The sequence below is a fragment of the Idiotropiscis lumnitzeri genome, chromosome 1 (genome assembly GCF_059441095.1).
Source record: "Idiotropiscis lumnitzeri isolate Australia: NSW breed Sydney's pygmy pipehorse chromosome 1, RoL_Ilum_1.0, whole genome shotgun sequence".
Taxonomy (NCBI): Eukaryota; Metazoa; Chordata; class Actinopteri; order Syngnathiformes; family Syngnathidae; genus Idiotropiscis; species Idiotropiscis lumnitzeri.
The window spans coordinates 6,732,064-6,752,047 of record NC_142391.1 but is presented as its reverse complement, the minus strand read 5'-3'; the positions used below and the strand labels follow the sequence as shown (position 1 = coordinate 6,752,047).

Here is a 19,984-nt window from a genome sequence, read left to right as displayed (position 1 = left end):
AAGTTTGGCGGGCCGGATTAAAACGTTTAAGGGGCCGCATGTGGCCCCCGGGCCGTAGTTTGCCCACGCCTGGTCTACAGTATGTGCACTGTAATTTGCTGGCAACAAGTGCAAAGTGTACGCTCTCGTCCCAAATCCAGCTCACCCGCGACCCCCTGATAAGATAAAGTTTTTGTTTTTAAGTTTCTTGCACAAAATGGATTTTATTATTTGATTTAATTAATTTATTTAATTACATTTAAGGGGAATTCAGAATCAGCGCAAAAACATTACCAAGAAAAGTCGGCATCTCTGATTAAAAATTGTTGGCCGGTGTTAATTGCCACTGTCACAGTCCACTTGCATTGGTGCAAAGTAGGCGCAATGACCAGCTGCATCCAGCAGATGGTGCTGCTATTAACAAAAAAAAACGGCGAGTTAGCAACCGGTTTGTAAAGTAAATTAACACCAGAGGAACATCACATGACAAGTTCTACAGAAAAGGCCGAGAGCGATGTCGTAATTTCACATTTTTTCAGAATTCTATACTAGTGGTCATTCCACACACGTGACAACGTATTGTTGAAAGTGTTGAAACTGTCTTGCTCTCTTGGTCGATGCAATGGTAATGGTTCAACAAAGAATCAAAGAGTGAGGATTTTGGAGGTACCAGAATTCCGGCCAGCGCCATTTAAACTGTTTAGCATTGCAGGGCCGTGAATGAACAAGATCGAACGTTGTTATTGTATCGTGGCAAGTATATGAACAGCACGGCATAAACAACTCTGACTCGCTACATTTTTTTTTTTAAATCATCGCTCTGGGTGGGCTCACAACCAATCAGGGGTGGAGGGGGCGGCCTCCAAATGTCACTTTATGGTGCAGATGTACTCTCGCCAAGTCGAGACTCTTGTACGTGACTAGCGTGCCACATTTAAAAGGGATGAACTGAGCCACTTTGGGCATGTTTGAAGTCGACTTTGACCACGCCCAAAGAGGCGCAGCTCTCCCTCTTGTAGATCCGTCAGTGTGCGCTCAGTTGCGAAATTAACATTGAGTCTAATCTGCTTTTACAATTTAGACCAGTCGTGAAAATTGTGATTGATTTGTTCATGTATTTGGAGCTCTTTTCCTAAGATATAGTTCTGAAAACAAACAAAGATTTCTATCATTCAAAATGATGCTGGTTTCATGAAATATTATGAAAAAAATATTTGACATTTAAAGAATTCATGTAAAAAAAATCCACTAATTGGCCTTCCTGGATCACCGTGCCTGCCCTGTGCATAAACGGCAACCTATGTTCAAGTGAAGTGAATTACTCCAAAGCAGAAGCCCCGTGCGTGTGCATGCGTGTGTGCGCGTGATGATGAGGAGGAGGAGGAGCAGAGAGGAAGGGGAGGTGGTGGGGGCAGTACTTAAAGGCGGATTAACGCTGGCAAAGACATTCAACGCGAGCTCCCCTCCACACAGACACCTGATGTGAGGATCGTGCACATCGGAGGGATTAGAAGGCAACCCCCCCCGCCCCCTCCCCAACCCCCCCCCTCCTCTCGACCACCAAGCCCCCAACTTGCTGCCTCCACCACCACCACATGACGGGGGGCAACGTGGCGGCGGCGGTGTGGCGGTGGGAGCGCGCGGCACACGCAGCGGGACGCGCAGGCAGACAAAGAGACGCTCGGCGCGGCGGGATGCGCTCTGACGCCAGGCTTGGACTCTTTTTGGCGGGGAAGTAAAGCAAAGAAAAACCCAAAAGAGAAAAAAGAAGACGACGTTTTTTGGGGGAGTGGGAAAGGCTGCTGGACCACCACCACTTGTGCCCTCTTCAGATTCTCCGGATGCTCAGAAATGGGGGAATGGACTATACTAGAGAGGCTCCTGGAGGCTGCTGTCCAGCAGCACTCGACTATGATCGGAAGGTAAGGCGACAAGAAGGACAAGAGACCACAGCAGCCTCCAGGATCGTCTTTAGCATGGTCCACAGTCCCCCAGCTTCTGTCTTGTGCACCCTCCTCTCACAGGACCCTGTGTGTACCCCCCTCCTCGTCTTCGTGTGTGTGTGTGTGTGTGTGTTGTGGTTTGCACTATAGATGTTGAATTAGGGTTAGCCGGTAAGCAAGAAAAGCACTTCAGCACCGGACAGCTCCCAGCGCGCAAAAAAACGCACTCAACATGCGCCTTTGTCCCCTTTCAAACGAGTTCACTTGTTTTCACTTGTTTTTTTTCTCCTTATTGAAAAAGGATTCTGCTGACGGTGGTGGTGATCTTCCGCATCCTGATCGTGGCCATCGTCGGCGAGACGGTGTACGATGACGAGCAGACCATGTTCGTGTGCAACACGCTGCAGCCGGGCTGCAACCAGGCGTGCTACGACAAGGCGTTCCCAATCTCGCACATCCGCTACTGGGTCTTCCAGATCATCATGGTGTGCACGCCCAGCCTGTGCTTCATCACCTACTCGGTGCACCAGTCGGCCAAGCAGAAAGAGCGGCGCTACTCCACCGTCTACCTGACGCTGGACAAGGAGCCGGACTCGCTGCTGAAGCGGAGCGGGATCGGCGGCGGCGGCGGCGACGATTTGGCCAAGAAGATCAAAAACACGGTGGTCAACGGCGTGGTGCTGCAAAACACCGACAACTCCACCAAGGAGGCCGAGCCCGACTGCCTGGAGGTGAAGGAGATGCCCAACTCGGCGGCCGCCAGAACTACAAAGTCCAAAATGAGGCGGCAGGAGGGCATCTCGCGGTTCTACATCATCCAGGTGGTGTTCCGCAACGCGTTGGAGATCGGCTTCCTGGTGGGTCAGTACTTCCTGTACGGCTTCAACGTGCCCTCGGTGTACGAGTGCGACCGCTACCCGTGCATCAAGGACGTCGAGTGCTACGTGTCGCGGCCCACGGAGAAGACCGTCTTCCTGGTCTTCATGTTCGCCGTGAGCGGCTTCTGCGTGGTACTAAACCTAGCCGAGCTCAACCACCTGGGCTGGCGCAAGATCAAGACGGCGGTGCGCGGCGTGCAGGCCCGAAGGAAGTCCATCTACGAGATCCGGAACAAGGACCTGCCGCGGATGAGCGTGCCCAATTTTGGGCGCACGCAGTCCAGCGACTCGGCTTACGTCTAGAGAGGACAGCATTTCCCCCACTTCCTCCCTCCTTACACGTTTGGAACTTGGGACTCTTACGCACGCCTGAACACATGTCATGACTTTTCAACGGTGGGCAAGTTTGATTTCCCCTTTCTTTCCATGAATTTTGGGCTTGGATTACGCGTGCGCCGTTTTACTAATTTATGGTTATTACTGCACTGATGCATCTTTTTTGAGTTTGTACTCCATAAGAGCAACCATGTGTTGACTACAACACACTGGACACTTCATTAGGTACACCAGCGATAGTGGTATGAGATTTTCATCGGCGAATTATCTGAACAATATACTTATGAGTGGGCTTGATAGCAAAAAGAAAACCACAATATGTTCATTTAAATGCTTTAGATGTACCTAATGATGTGACCAAGTCCCCTTGAAAATGCACTAAAAGGAGGTAAACACCTGCAGGCTTGATCCAAAAATGTGCTTTTTTTTTTTTTTTCCATCTCTACCTGTAGTTAAATGGCACCATCAAAAGGACACTAATATATCCATATACATATAGAAATATATAAATGTATAAACACATACATACATGTCAGTATTTTTTGTTGCCTGTGTCACACCACTTGACCTTAAAACATAACAGCCGCTCCATTGCTTTCTTATATCAACCGTCGCTGCAAACGCTAACGTCTGTGACTTTACCTTAATGTTTTTTTTTAGGACACACCAAAGCGCCCACAGATTTTTATTATTTATTCAGTGTTTCTCTTTTTTCGCTTTTCTTTAGGTGTAATCAAGTGCCATACTTGTATATAGACATGAAATAAATGTATACAAATATATACATAAATCTATATATATGTATATATATATATATATATATATATATATATATATATATATATATATATACATATAAATGAAATATTCTCCATCAATGAGAAGCTTATTTCCCCGGCTTGCTTTTTTTTTTAAAGAATGCTTAAAATGCATTTATTGTGATTCCAATGAATTAAAAAAAAAGCAAATGGACAGCTTTATTTCAACTGTGGGAAATAAAGTAATTAAGTCTCTTTTTTTTTTTAAATGCTCTTCCCACCCACACACATGAACAAAAAGCTCCAAATAAGAAATATAGCACAAATTGACTTTTTTTTCATTAAAAAGAAATGCTCTGGTGCTACAGTTTTGCTTTGTTTTTCAAAGAATGGTTTAAAAATGTAACCAAAAAGACATCAGAATTAAGGAATGATAAATAAAAAGTGGGATTCATGTACACCACAAGTGTGTGAGGCGCAGTTTTTTTTCTGTGCGACAGTTGTGTGTGTGTGTGCGCGTGTGTGTGTCTGTGTGCGTGTGCGTGTGCTTGGCGCAGTAGCCACGCCCGCTCCACTGCAGGACACACCTTTCACACGAGTGGTGCCGCATCACTGAAGCACAAGTCCATTTTTTTATGCAGCGGACACAACATTAGGTACACCTGAACCTTTGAATGAGACTCAATATCTAAAATCTGCCTTTAAAATCACGAGAAGTCAGTTTTGATTGACATTATTTGGAGGGGGGGGGGTCTTCAGTTGTGTAATATTACTGGGGTTGCACTGCAGTATACGTTTGGTTACCGCATTCTGGACGTTCAAGTAAAATAAATGCCGCCCTCATGTCGTCACTCGCTTTTCCCATCAGGGTAGCAAATGTCATTACTTAAGCTCATAGATGTGATTTTTTTAACACAGATAAAGAGTTAATTTCTGAGCCTATTTGTTGCAGATGCAGGAACATAGCAAATACATGAAGATTGATTCAATTAGTGTATTGCACGGAAAAGTTGCATTTGTGCACGCAATTGCACTTATTTAAAAACTAAAAACAGTCAAAGATTAAATACAACTGGACAGTATTTAAAAAATATATTACAACGGATTTTTAAATGACAAACTGACATGTTTACAAGCTTCATTCTAATATGTTTGCTTGTAGTTCATTCATGTTGCAAATTTCATTCAGATTTAATTCAGCAATTCTTTCATTTACCACTAGTGGGACACACTTTGAGAATCACTGCCATTATTTAGATTTTAAAGGATTTCTATTCTTTTTATTCTAAATAAACACATTTCGTGGACATTTAATTTTACTTTCAGTTTCATGTGACACTGTGATGCTCCTATAACATTTGATCAATATTAGTCTAAAAAGGTATATTGTATTTTTTTGCATGACCGTAATATAATATACTGTGGATTTTTTAATCAAATTAATTAAGCATAATAGAGTATTTCTTTTTAATTAGACAAAAAAATGACATCTAGACTACATGTAATATGTATAATATGCTTTATATTACCTTGGATTTTTCAAATATTCACTCATTATACTTAATTATATCTAATTGATGTGCATTGCATCCCGGTGTGGCGATTCAACTGTTCTGGTGCACGTGCAGCTCAGAAATGAGCAGCAGCCCATTTTTGGTCTGCTCACCTCCACCTTTCGCCTCTCATTTGCGAGAGGAACGAGGCGGGATTGATGAGGAGGAAGTGTGCTCCCTGAAGGTCAGCAGAGAACAAGAAGAGGAAAAACAGAGCAAGGGCTGCCCCTCCTCTGCAACAGAAAAAAGCAAAAAAGAAAAGGGGGACTTGCAGTAGGCCATTGCAGGTGATGAGTGAAGGCCAAGCCCTCTCGCCAGCGTGACTCTGCAAAGTCGGGAGGAAACGACCAGCAGCAGCGACGGTGCAGCCGTCTCTCCGTATGCTCTCTTTTTTGACTTGAAGCAAAGAAAAACTAAAGAAAAGGGAGGGGGGGAGAGGGGGAAAATGACTTTGATGTTCAACTCTCTTGTTGCTCACAGTTCACAAGTGTGACTAAATGGAGGCGCAATCAGCGTCCGTCACGATGACAAATCGTCGCAGCTGTGAGCCGGGACGCTTTTTGACGCCTTTTCATCCGGTCGCTCGCCTCTCAAACGTAAAAAAATAAATAAAAAAATGGCAGAAATAATTGGGCTGTGGTGCAATGCGATTACACACGCTGCTGTGCATTTTTTTTTTTTTTTTTTAGCGGAGATTACACGGAGTAGCTGAACGTCTTGCTCGCTTATGACTACCTGAAGATAGCAGAATAAACTTCATTTGGTACGCGGACACAACATGTAACCTAATTGCGCTAATTTGACATTTTGTGTCATTTTGAGATTTGCCTGAAATTTAAAAAGGATATAAAAAGTCTACACACCCCTGTTTTGTGATATTAAATTAAAATTGTCAAAAATAAATTAAGATTTCAAACATCTATATTCATGTAACTTATAACCTGTACAACTCCACTGGGGGGTAATTTCTAGAGGGGAAGAGAGAAAAAAATGTTGCACAAGTGTGCACACCCTCTTATAAGGTGGCATGTGGCTGTGTTCAAAAGTAAACATTTCGATTCAATTTCACGTTAAATGTCTTTTTTTTTTAACCTTCACTAATTATATTCAATATTTTGTTAGATTTGGGATGCTGTGTTTTGTTGTTTTTACATCTTTAGATTATGCCGTGGTTGACTTTTACGTGATTGATCAAATTCTTAAAAAATGTTGCTTAAAGGGGACGTCAAATCAAAAATATTCTTCACAGTAATATGTTCTATGCACTTCCACTGGTCTGAACATGGCATGCTGATTAATATTGTGTTTGTGGAATATGAATTAAGGAGTAAAATCCAGGCGTTTTTGTCATTCTCATGGGGCGGCCATTTTGCCACTTGCAGTCAATCACATCCCAGGAGATTCTTTAAAATCAAAACAAATCTGACCATCTTCCAGGTATTGATTGTTTGGCCCTTGGGTTTCCACAATACAAGAAATATACTTCAAGATGTTCGCAAAGTCAATGTTTTCAATCAAGAATACATATGTATGTGCCTCCTGTATTCCACATTGAGAATACAAATATAGGTGTACAGTGACGTTCGGAAGGCAGTATGATTGCACTCCAGTTGTACCGGATTGTTCAGGTGCGCCTAATAATCGCCCGAGCCACAGTGAGCCACCATGACAAGTGCAGCAGAGGGCACCGAGCTATTTTAGGAGCAAGGCCACCAATTCCACCAGATCCCACCTTCGAATGTGTGATTCAGCGCCGCTGATTAAAGATTAAACATGTCGTATGGAGCACGTCGGCGTGTGGGACACGTGCGCCCGCAGCTGGGAACGTTCTTAATCCTGAATGTTCACAGGGGAGGCGTGTGTGAGGCACATAGACTATTTGGATTGGGATGCACACATGCATGTTGAGGGGGGGGTGTCAATATGGAGCGCTGACTGATGCGGATGCGAATATGGCTTACTGGCTCGGCAAGCCCATCTGACTTGATGTAAATCTATAGCTTCATGAATATATTTGCCCTGAAACGTCGATGGAATGCGCAAGTCAGCATTTCTGCTGATGGATAGCGTTCCAGTAGACGGCGACATGTGGCGGCTCCACAACGTTATGTTCTGGGACACTTAACTTGAGTCATCGTCCCCAGTCCGCCACTTGCGAGAATTTCTTTGTAAAGTCCTTTTTATGTTGTTTTAGATGCCACTTTTCCGGCACTTAAATTGTAATATACTGAATATTGTTAATGAGCATTTCATAAAATAAAATAAAAATGATTAAAATTAATTTGAAATGTTTAGTAATTGTATTATATAGTAAATTATTTTCTTGTGGTTGTTTCTTAACAACACGCGTCAATGTGACACTCAAGTTCAATCATTTAAAAAAAATCATATATTGCAGAGAAATTAAAAGTTTAAAAAAAATGTTGAAATTAAAAAATTTAAATGAAAAACGGAGGCCAGATTTTTTTGATTTTTGAAATGTGTCATTTGAACAGGAAGCTTATGATTGTATTATTTCTTTAGGATTTAAAGTGTATTTTGATTAAATGAATGCTATTAGTATTTAGGTAATGTTACAGAGTATCTATTTTGACATATGATTATTTTGTTTGTTTAGTTTTTAATTCATTAACTAGTTTTTTAATTTATTTATTAATTACTGTTTGAACATATTCTTTAACTTACTACTTTAAATACAACATATATTTTTGTATATTTTAAAATTAGTTTTAATACATTTTATTTTTTAATTGTAAAAAAAATTCACTATTTTTCTCAAGAGTTTTTTAGAGATTATTTTTTTAAACCAATTATGTTATATCAGTATTTTGTGTTTTTCAGCGATAATCTAAGATATATTTACATTTTCTCAATTCAGCCTTAAGTCAGTCCATTTAATGCTATTCTTTTACATTCAAAAGCAATGTTGCCAATGAATCTAATTTGTAATACAACTGTAAAAATTGTTTTGTCATGTGGCCATTACATTAGGTACACCTAAAGGCGATGTCTCAAAACTTGACAATCATCCTCAGAAAATTATTATATATTATTATTGCAGTTGTAGTTTGTTGCGTTATACTGTTCTAGATACCTCGGAAAGAGCTATGCGCTTGCATTTTTTTATTATTTTTTTTTTATGCCTGTCAGAAAAAGTGACATTTTTATAAGGGGCTTTCACCTGCGTGTGGATCCCGACTTCCTTCCTGCCTCGCTTTCTTGCATCTCCTTTTATGGCAAAAACAAGCATATCCTCCCTTGCGTCTTCCGACCAACTTGAAAAGAAGCAGGCTGGCTGCGGGGCGAGACTTGCTTTGATTGGGCCTTTTTTCTTTTTTTTTCCCCCGCAAAGAGACGGGAAAAACAACCAAATTGCACCAAGTCTTGTTTTGATGCACTCAGGCAGAAACAATGACATTAGCACGGTGATTGTCGTGTAGCGCAGCAATATGGCAACCGCTGCAACATGGAAACACTTGATGTTGAGAACACGCGGGGGAGGACATGCTAACACATTTTGCACACTTCACTTTGCTAAAAGCGCAAACATTCGCTTCTTCAACTCACTCCAATGGAAACCATCAACCGCCATAGTTAGCAACGCTAAAACAACTTCTTACCCTTGGGAAACGATGGAAATTCTACATATCGGTTTAGTAACTATAAAGGCAACATTTTAAATGGACAGTTTTGTGAAAATACGACTTTTGATGTTTGTAAACAACAAATTGGGTCTCTGGGGTGCCTGTCCACCCACCAATCGAATTAAACAACCCAGTAAATGTGTTGTTTGTTGGCTGTCAATTTCCGAAATTGTGTTTGTTGGCAAGCCATTCTACACTTTCACCTGAATGTTATGTAACAACACGGCTAATTACATAATAATTGCCCATGTTCTCTGACCATAATACAAACAGCTAGGCTGGGCTAAGATCCAGAGCCACTTTCAAGCAACTGCGCCAAGGCTGGGCTTAATTTTGCGCTCCAGAGTGGGCCACATTTGATTTTTAAAAGTGCTAAACGGGCCAAGTCCAAATAAAAATTTAAATGCGGATGTGAAATAGTTTTTTTCAAAATGGTAAAATAGTTTTAATACCCAACTGAATGATAATTTATTTGCAACTCCTTTAATCAACACTGAAAATGTTAAATGTACCATAAGTATTTAAATGTATTTTTTGAATATTTTGATTTTCTCAGTAACAATAAATCGCTTCGCCAATTAAAGAGATAAATGAGTAATAAAACATCAATCAATACATTTTACTGAATCAAGTGTAAGGAAAACATTGCGAAACTAAGAATAGAAACATTACGGGACTCTTGATGAAAATGCTTGGGGCCAGCTCCCCAAAAAAAAAAAAAAAAATGAGCGGACCAAATGTGGCCCGCAGGCCATATTTTGCCCACTGATATCAGAAAAAATGTCATGCAGACACACGACCATGCAGAAACACCCACCCGTGCGACTCCCCTGCTATCAAAGGTAAGCAGACTGCAATCAATTTTGCTGTATGCACAGATTATCTTAAAGCGACATTCGCTTCGATAAGACGAAGTGCTGCCGCTACGAGTGAAAATGCTTTTATTGTCTGAAGCGGTGTTTGCTTTTTAATTAATACTTTTGTGACAATAAATGTTGTTTCTGGTGCTATCGCATCACTGCTACACTTCTGCGGTCTTACTAAACCTCCAAAGAAAAATCAAAACAAATTCCTGCAACAAATTCTTTAGATGTCCACTAAACTGAAGTTGTGAACCTATGAATGATAGCGTCAAGGACAAAAGGCATATTTCATTGACTGGCCCAACCAGACCAGATTTGGTGTTCCGGTTTGGCTCCTGGTTGGCGCACATGACAGAAGGATTTGCGTGCGCGCGGGGGTGGCAAATATTACTCACTGGCAGTGACAGATTATTCTACCTGACAGAAGATTAATTTCTGATTTATTTAAAAAAAAAAAAAGGTGACCCCGCCCCCGGGGATTAAGAACATTAGCGGATTATACACAGATTTGCCAAAGGCACAGGTTCACGGTGGGATGGTCAACACCTGGACGAGGACACAATGCACCCAAAACAAAAAATTTGACATTCCGCTACTTCTATTTAATTATTTTTTTTTTCAATTGTCCACCAGATCAGGTTAACTTCGAGTGAAACATGGTGACATTGAACCTAAAAATATTCCTCTGTTTTGATTGGCACTGACAAACGGTATTATATAAGTATCACTATGTTTCTGACAGAAGTCGTACGTTTCGAACAAGGTCATTATAATTAATGAAATTGAATGTGTTTTAAAAAAACGGAATAACTAACTGAAACTACATTTTACATTCCTAAAACTTACTAAGGCTATATAAAAAATGTCCTTCATTTTAGTCTTTGTCAATTAATTTTGTACATGAGCTTTCCTGGTTTATTTTATATATATATATATATTTATTTATTAGACGCGGTCGTACAGAAGAAACAAGGACAAGCAGTTGTTTACAAATTGGGGTTTATCATGTTTTATTGCATCATACTTCAAGACATTTTTTATCTTGCACTCCACAAATACTATACTATAAAAAGTTCAACTAAAATGAATAAAAAATAAACTAAAATGAAGTATTTGAAAACAAAACAAAAAAACAAAACAGAAAAAAGAAAGAACCCGCTCTAAAATCGAATTACGAATAACTAAATTTAAAAAGCAAAAGTCAAAGGCAAATAACAATGAACTGTAATAAAAATAAATTAAAATTAAATTAAAATTAAAATCCCGGTGTAGCACACTGCCAGGAACCATCAGGATTATATTAAATAGTATTACATTTTTCATTATAGATTTATTTAGTTTGGACTTTTGTTTCATTTTATTTAGCTTTAACACATTTTTCGAGCAGGTTTGTTAGTGTTTAATAGTTGTTGTTTTTTGGGGAAAATGCTTTGTTTTAGTTTAGTTTATATTAGTTTTAATATTAGTTTTAGTTTTTGTTAAATATATGAAGTATTTGTCGAGCGCAAGATTAAAAGAATGTTCACCAAATATTGTGTAATAAAGAAAGCAAGCTACCATTTTCAAAAAACTGTCACCTTGCAGCTATGCAAAATAAATAGATTTAAAATGAAGTCTGAGTGCTCAAATATTTTCTTTAACATTAATTGAGAAATAATTGAAAAAGACAACAATTTAGTTGGTTTTATGAATATAAGATGTTATTTTTATTTTATTTTTTTTTAAAAGCATTTCCACTTTTGTAACCCAAAACGTTTTTTTTTTTTTAATTTTAGTTTCAGTTATTTTGTTAGTTTTCGTGAACTATAATAACTTTGGTAAGCGTTCCAGTTGCCATGTTGTGTGCATCCCATTTTATAGTACGGGAGCTGGCCTCCTCTGCAGTTGAGAAAATAAACACCTTAGCACGATCACGTTTGTTAAAGGCAGACATTTTCACATTTTGTATTGGCTCTCATTAGATTGCTTACATTTCCATGCAGCACCACGGGCGCAATAAACAAACAAAAACAATTTCCTTCCAGTAACAACACTCATTTCCCCGCAGAGGTGACAGTTCATTCCGACGCCTACTTTGTACACCCACTTGCCCCCCCATTCACACGGCCTAATAGCTTCGAACAAGACACGGCTCCATTGTTCCTGATTAATGTTTAGGTTTTGCGCCATTACGCGGCCAATAAAAATCAACGGCTGGCAGGTCTTAATCAGACGCGGCGAACATTGGCGGGACAATTGGACTTGAGACGGAGCAGCGGGAACGATGGAAGAAACACAAGTATTGATATTCATTTACAGCAGTGGCAACATTAAAATACAGTCGCATACAAAAGAAGAATATGAATCACCGCAATGTGTAGCGGAGGCTCGGAGAGAATTCCCATCATGTGAGCAATATGTGGAAGGGGAATTAAAAAAAAAAAAAAAGGAAGAAAAGAAGAAATAAAGGAAATGAAGAGGAAAAATCACTACATTGACGATGAATGTTTTTTCTTCTGCAAATCCCGGGTGAATTGTAAGATTACACAATGTGGGATGGACTCATTGTCTGTGCTTCATCGTCTAATCTATCTGCCTGCGCTTTACCTTTGGACTCTGTTTGAACCAGATACATTTCCACAGGCTACCACTGATCCAACGATTTTTTTTTTTCTGGCTTCAGAATCTAACTCAAGTCTTTCTTGATATCGTTTTTTGTAGTCTGTTGCTCTCCTCACCTGCTCTTCTTTATCTCTGTGATGCTTTCACTGAGTAGTTAAAAAAAAAAAAACATTTTATGGTTGCGGCTCAAAAGGGTTTTATTGATGCCACGATTTATTATTTTCAAGGGACAAGCTTTGAAGCAGAAAGTGATAGATTGAGGCTGTGCGCGCTTGTTGCGTTTGGTCGCATTCATATATTCATACAGGTTGTCCAAAAAATCCAATTGCTTATCTATTGGCTTCAGGTATCATTCAGACAGACGCGAGAACATCAGCATTTGACATCTTAGGCCACGGACGGCCAAATTAAATGTTACATTTTTCAGCGGTATTATTGACGGGCCAAATAGAAACATGTAGTTCATAAACAAATGTCAAAAATGTCTTGTTTAAGCCAGACAAAATTCATGCAACATATGTGCTCTTATTATTTCATTTTTCACAATATATTTTCAATAAACGTATCCAGCCTACCAAAAATGAAGAGTTTTGAATGTTTAAAAAAATAACCACATACTTGTGGTGCTCCGATCAATCAACCACCCATCGTGATCAGAAGATTTCCACGGAAAAGTACGCAATCATACGTAATGTCGATCAATGCCCTTTATTGCCGATCACAAAACTGATCACGAGCAGCTCGTACTTTGCAGCCAGCAGCCAACTGAAGACCAGCCTGTGGGCAGTGTAGCGTCCACTCCCTTTATTTATTTTTTTAAACACTGCATGTTACAGATTAAATCAATAATTGAATCATGATATACGTTTATCCATTGTCTCCACTTTGAATTTAATATAATGGCCTGCTTTTTGCAGAACAACGGGATGGAAATTTGGATGGAATATTTATTTTAAATATGTTTCATCAATTAAACAAAGCATAATTTAATTAATCCATTATTACAATAATCATCAGTAAGCAACTCTAAAAATGAAAAATGTGTAGCTAATCAATGTGATCAGCTCGCATGCATAAAAATTCCAACGAAAATTAAGCACGGCACCAAATTGCTGAACAGCAAAGTAAATACATATAAGTACGGAGTTTTTCATCCCTTGCCAATGACACGCCTGCTTTCTGTCCCAGAATGCACTTCAGTACCAGTTTAAGGAGTTTTATAAGCACCAAACTCGACCGACTATGTTCTTCCTTGTTCGGACACAGCTATTCCGGTTCGCTTAAAGCGTTACTTGCACAGCCGACAGCGGCGGCTGTAAAAAAAGACAGATTTACTCCAATGTTGTCTTTAAGATATAATTTGCCGTCAAAACCAGAAATGGGATAGACACGCTTGTCATCAAATAGCAGCATTACAGGAAAACAGTGGCAGAGACAGACAAATCAACAAAAACAAGAAAATGTATCGTGGAGTTCCCCCAGGCTCCGTTCTTAGTCCTCTATTCAACACGCAGACAGTCAGGAACAGAAATATCTTTGTATACGCAGATGACTGACAGTTCTACATTACAAATGCTTTGGGGAATTTAGCTCATTCAACTGCTGAAGAAGAGCTTGGAACAAATCTTTCAATGGAAAAGCCAAAATTATCTCAATTCACAAAGACAAAATGTAAACAGATGCCGGATTTAACTCGCTTGATGTAAGGTTGTGATCTTTTCAATTATGTTCATATTTTGATGATTGCATCTGATTTGTCGCACTACTTGATAGAAGTCTAGTGGACGTGGACGAGGATGTGTATTTACACAACTGCAAATGTTTTTCATGATGATGAAAAATTCTTACTTCTTCAAAGTGTGACATTTTGTCAGCCACGGCGTTTTCGGTTACCTTCCAACTACACATCATTTTCAAGAAAGAATTATGCGGAAAAGTTGCGGTCCAGCGGTGGCTTTGAACCACAAACAATCCCAACAGCATGCAACTGAGGCATTGGCCCGAGATGACCTACAATTGAACACAGTCGGCGTTTCCCAGTTCCCTTCGAGCGAGTCGCAGGAAAAAAACAACAACAAAAAAAAAAAAAATGGGCTTGCTGGAAAACGTGCGCCGAGACGTAGTCTGTTGTCGGCTTCGGCCAGGCGTTAATTAGAGTGCGAAATCTCATCCTGGACCCTCACACGGTCTTGCACACACATTCGGGTTCAAAAACATGGTGTGCCAGTAAGATGCGTCAGCGTTATGCCACTCGCGATGTTGTGCGTGAAATCATCGCCGTGAACGAGCAGAGATGCGCCTCGTGTGTTGTCGTGGGTTTGCGAGATGATGAGTTCATCGGCAGGCAGGCCGGCTTTGGCGTACGGCGAGTGTTGATCGTGCTAATGACTTCCCCAAGCTTGTGCAGCCAAAAAGGTAACACGGAGGACATCTTGGTGTCATGGAATTGACAACCACAAGCTCGACTGAGGATGCAGCAAACACTTATTAGGATTGGGAAGATAAGTCGTATGAAGAAAACTGATAAGACGCGTATAAATGTATGTTTCCTTAATTAATGTTTTTATTTTGATACTAAACTTTAACTTTTTATAACCACGGTAGATCGTCAAACCGGTAACCGGCCCATGTCTAACCGTGCTGATGAAAAAAAGTGTTTTGCTTTTTCTTGGGGTTTTTGTGATTTATTCCGAAATAAGGAGCAGCATCAACAATTGTTGTTTAAAGTCAAATCTACACAGGAAGTTTGGTGTTGTTACCCGTTTATTATGGTAATGTTTTATTTTTACACCGGTTATTTTTTTTTTTTTTACACTTTTATGAAATTAAACATCCTAAAATGTGAGATACATTAGAGTCGTGTTTAACACTCACACTTATAATTGCACCTTTGCCATTGCTGTACTTTCAGATTTTCCAAATTTTAACCCTGGACAATTATTATTAAAAGTTTTACAAAATGTTTTTTTAATCAGTGATTAATGTTCGTATTTTTTTTTAAATAAAATATTTATTTTTAGCATTATTTCCTGAAAATAATTACTTTCACTTTTATATTATTATTATACATCTATGTTTTCTTATCTAACGTATTTACTTTATTATTTATATATATATTATACTATTTTATATTATATTATATATATATATATTATTTCTATGATATATTTGGAATACAATTAAGAAAAATTAAGTAATATTGGCAGTCTTCATTTTGTTGTGAAATGCACTATTTATATTATTTAAATAAAGTTGTATTATTTTGTATTGTATTCATAAATGTTCTTTTCTTTTTTTTTTTATGTAACAATATCACATTTAAACAAACATCTAACTCTTTATTACTTGTAAGACAGGATCCATCTATTTCCTGGAATTTTAGCTACGGCCACCAGGCTGTCCGAATGACTCTGATTCCCGTAAAATTACCGCATGACTCTGTATTCAATATAAACGAGTGCCCCGTTGCCCCTAATAGACTCTGCACTTCTTAGGACAGACTATTGTTTGCGTATGCCAAAAGGTATGTCAAGATAATGCCATGTGCAAAGGAGCTAGTCGCCTGTAAACAAAATGCTAAATAAAATGAAAAAAATGTCAATGGAATGCCAATGCCAAATAAACGCGTGTGCTTCATCAGGAAAATGTGCGAGTACTCCGGTGCGCGGTCGCCACTTGTCGTCTATGTACTGCACATTCAGGATCAAACAGGGATCCATGTTGCGATTCGACCACAAGTCGGATGCAAAATGCTTGACATGTCTCCGCTCCCGTCCCGATGTTGTCCATATCGGGAAGTGCTGTTTGCGACAAATATTTTCGTACCTCTTGTCGGCTGCGTTCATGAGGCGTTTAAATCCTGTGCGCTCCACTGTAACTAGAGGAGCTCTATCTTTAGCTATGTGCTCGGCTATCGCGTCCACCTCTGAGACGTTCTCTCGTATGGTGTCGCCTCCGTTATGGGCTGTTGTCACTTCTCCAAACTTGCTCCTCACTTTGAACTTTTAGCACAAGCTCCACGTCAACAGCATGGTTGTGTTGTGGGTGGTGAAAAAGAAAATTTTGGACGTGCTGTTTCAGGTGCTTACGACGCACTTTGTAGTTCATGTTCTTTTGCTCAGACATCGTCTTCATGGAACCCAAAACATTTCCAAACGACAGATGTCCAATTTCTTTTCGGGACAAGCGCGACAGGAACAATTTCAACTCACGTTACTTCGTCTGCAGCCGTGTCAGCCGCTTCAGGATTTGAATAGCCAGCTACGAACGCGTCTTCTGTTTACGTTCTTCTACAGTCACGTGACTACAAGCGCCGTAGCCGTCTTAAAGAGGCATGAACATCACCGCAGACAGAAAAGACTTTTCTTTTCTTTTTTTTTTAGACACCGAATTTACCGACATGGTCATTGTAATACATTTCGGTAACGGTAAATTTTCGGTTTATCGCCCAGCCCTAATGGTTGCGATTAGTTAATGTATCCATGCGAGGAGAGACAAGTCGAAGCTCATTATGCAGTTTTCGACCAATCGAGCAGCGACTGTAGCTGCTGATGTAGTGGAAGCCTTAAAGAAAACGCCTTCATGGTATTCTAAGATCAATACCAAATCATTCTGTTAACAGAAGGCCAACTTTACCAGCCGAAGGGTCGTTTTCTAATGACCTCAGCTGTTGATGAGTTGAAATGTGACTCATAAGAGGGTGTGTACACTTGTGAAAAATTATTTCAGTTATTCCCAGTTTATGACCCCTTGAGGAAAGTTTTTTTTTGTTGTTTTTTTTAAATCCAATCAAGTTTTGCTGTACAGGTTACAGGTCACATTAATAGTCGAAAACATTCACAAAAGGAGGTGTGTTGACATTTTATTTTCTGTGTAGAGCTGACTCGTTCCTGTTTTGGCAATCTCTGCCTGGCGCTGTTGAACAAGCGGAGACAAAATAATATAAGGAGGAAGTATTTGCCTTAAATTATGTTATTTTAGAAAGATTTTCTGATTGTATTTATCATTTGGAATTTTATTTAAAAAAAATATATTATGCTGTTATCTATTTTTTTTTAGCAATATCTGAATTTGCACATTTGAAATATTTTTAAATCTATTTTTAAAATATTTTATCTGCCGTTCATTCTCTGATTTGGAAATAAATAAATAAATCACAAGTTTCTCACTAGCTACTCATCCCTTGCATTTTTTTTTTAGTCTTCATCATGTAATTATTTATTTATTCAACTTGAGTCATATTATTCTAAAATAACAACATTCTTACTTGAGTATTTGAGTTTTGCTACTCACCTCTGATGACTTGTTTACTGGGTAGCGGCCTGTCGATGTCGTTTATATTAAAGCATCTAAATAAAATATGATGCAACCGTGACCCAATGAGCCATTCATCTTAGGTCGTCATACAAAGTCATGCTGACTTCATTCATCATTAATTAGCCGCAATGGTGAAGACGCTATCATGATAGGGCAATCTGAGTCACACGTTGCACTCAACTGGGTCACCACATGACCTCTAAACAAAAAGGTTTCTATGTATAATTTCCCTCTCTCATGGTTTATCGTCCATATACATATGAAAAAGAAAGGGAAAACAGAGAGCGGTTCTGGAAGCGCTCACATGGCCCGAGGATGCACAACTGGAGACAAGCTGTTCTCCCTCCAAACACAGATTTGGGCTCACATGACTCAAGCAAGCGAGCAGCTTTGGCCCGCAGTGGTCGTGCCCTGCAGCAGCAGCAGCAGCAGCAGCAGGAGCATGCGCTTGTGCAGAGCTGCATCCAGAGCCAGAGTTGGCGTTTTCAGCACGCATGCGCAGGGCCATCGTTTGAACCTTGCAAAGTCCCACATGCAAACGCCATAAAGCCAGCAAGCACCGGAGCGCAAGGTTGAAATGCTCCATGTTGGTGTTGCACAGTGTAAAAAGGTGCAGAGTATTCATTTGAAAGAAATCCCTTTTCTCTATTCATTTATGGACTTGTAAGGATCTGATTGGAATTTAAGGGGGCATGTTTTGCGGTTCAAAATATATAATACAATACAACTTTATTTATATAGTACATTTTACAACAGCTGGAGCGCTAACAAAGTGCTTCCCACATGTGTAGTATAAATTAGAAAGTAGGAGAGGTATTTGATTGAGCGGGGAGTGGTTTCAGCGCATTCGGCAGACACAGTCACACATTTGAGAGCAGAGAGAAAGGCTTGATTGTTATGATTTTTTTGGGGGGGAGGGTTGTTTAAATAGTTGCAGTCTTGTTTCTTTTTTTCTGGACATGTTTAATTACTAGTCGTGTTATTTTTACATAGAAATGTTATTAATGTATGCATTTGAGTAATTAGGCATCTTCTTATGACATTTCCTTACTTGTAAATGTATGACTTTATTTTATTTTGCTATATTTATATTTTTTTTGTAGTGAGTTTAAAATTCAAAAAGTGACATTTTTATTAATTCATGTATCAAATCCCCGAACCGCCTTGGTTGTGTTTTTTTTCCTTCTCTTTAATATATTTTAAAATGTATGGGGAAAGAAAAAACACATTTGCATAAAGTATTTTATGACTCACAGTCATGAAGGAGAGGCCCACTTCGGACATAAATAGTGTTGGACAATATCCTGCAATTTTGTCCATTTCTATATTCTGCCAGGGGTAAAGCTCTCCTGATTTGGAATTCAAGAAAGGCGAATCCACGTACCTTGAGTAAAAAGTCTGCATATCAACAACTATTTTGGAGAACATAAAGTAGAAACAATACAACACTTGCTTAAACTTAGCAAGGGAGCAAAACAAATTAGCAAACTTGCTAACAAACCATATTATGTATTTTGGACCACTACTAAACAACCGATTCAATATCGGCATGGCAACCAAGTGCACGTATGAACACGGCGCTTCACAAATGTGTTAATTTAGACCACCAAATTATCTTTAAAGATAACCCACCGCAATAGCTATCTAGCAAGCAATTGATGGATGGATGGATGGATGGATGGATGAAGAAAAAGGTTTACTTACAAGGAATATGTTAGCATGAGGAATGACAAAATGGCCGCAGGGGTTGAGCGACACCTACAAAAATGGCTGCTCTTACTTTTTACTTCTACACAGGATGTGCTGTGTGTCTTGTCCCTTTTTACTCTTTCTGAGCAAAAATGAAATTATGTATTCAATAAAAAATGGCATTAAAAATTAATTAAATTAATTATTCAATTAAAAAAATTCCATAGAAATGTTTGAAAATGAAAAGCCACTGTGCCGCCTTCAAACAGACTAGATTAGGTTCGGGAAAATCACCGCCTGGTGACCTTATAGAAGCACAAATCACACAGAAATTCTAATTCTGCAAAAGTTTTGGAATCGAGTACACGCTTGGGGCGGGGCAGGATTTTCATCGGATTGAAACAGAGTGTGAAATTTCCACTCA

At 39.4% G+C, this 19,984-nt stretch overlaps 1 protein-coding gene and 1 long non-coding RNA gene across 2 annotated transcripts in view; one reads left to right on the top strand and one right to left on the bottom strand.

Moving 5' to 3' along the window:
* Positions 1-1,458: 1,458 nt before the first annotated feature.
* On the top strand, positions 1,459-4,360 carry LOC148343004 (gap junction delta-2 protein). Its single transcript, XM_088313813.1, has 2 exons — positions 1,459-1,901; positions 2,224-4,360. The coding sequence occupies exons 1-2, from the start codon at positions 1,831-1,833 to the stop codon at positions 3,101-3,103; spliced, it is 951 nt and encodes a 316-aa protein (XP_088169939.1). The 5' UTR covers positions 1,459-1,830; the 3' UTR covers positions 3,104-4,360.
* Positions 4,361-5,429: 1,069 nt separating this feature from the next.
* The window catches only part of LOC148343003 (uncharacterized), a 60,514-nt gene continuing 45,959 nt past the window's right edge, over positions 5,430-19,984 (bottom strand). The window contains exon 3 of the long non-coding RNA XR_015846369.1: positions 5,430-5,860. This is a non-coding gene — a long non-coding RNA (uncharacterized LOC148343003). The remainder of the gene's footprint in view (positions 5,861-19,984) is intronic.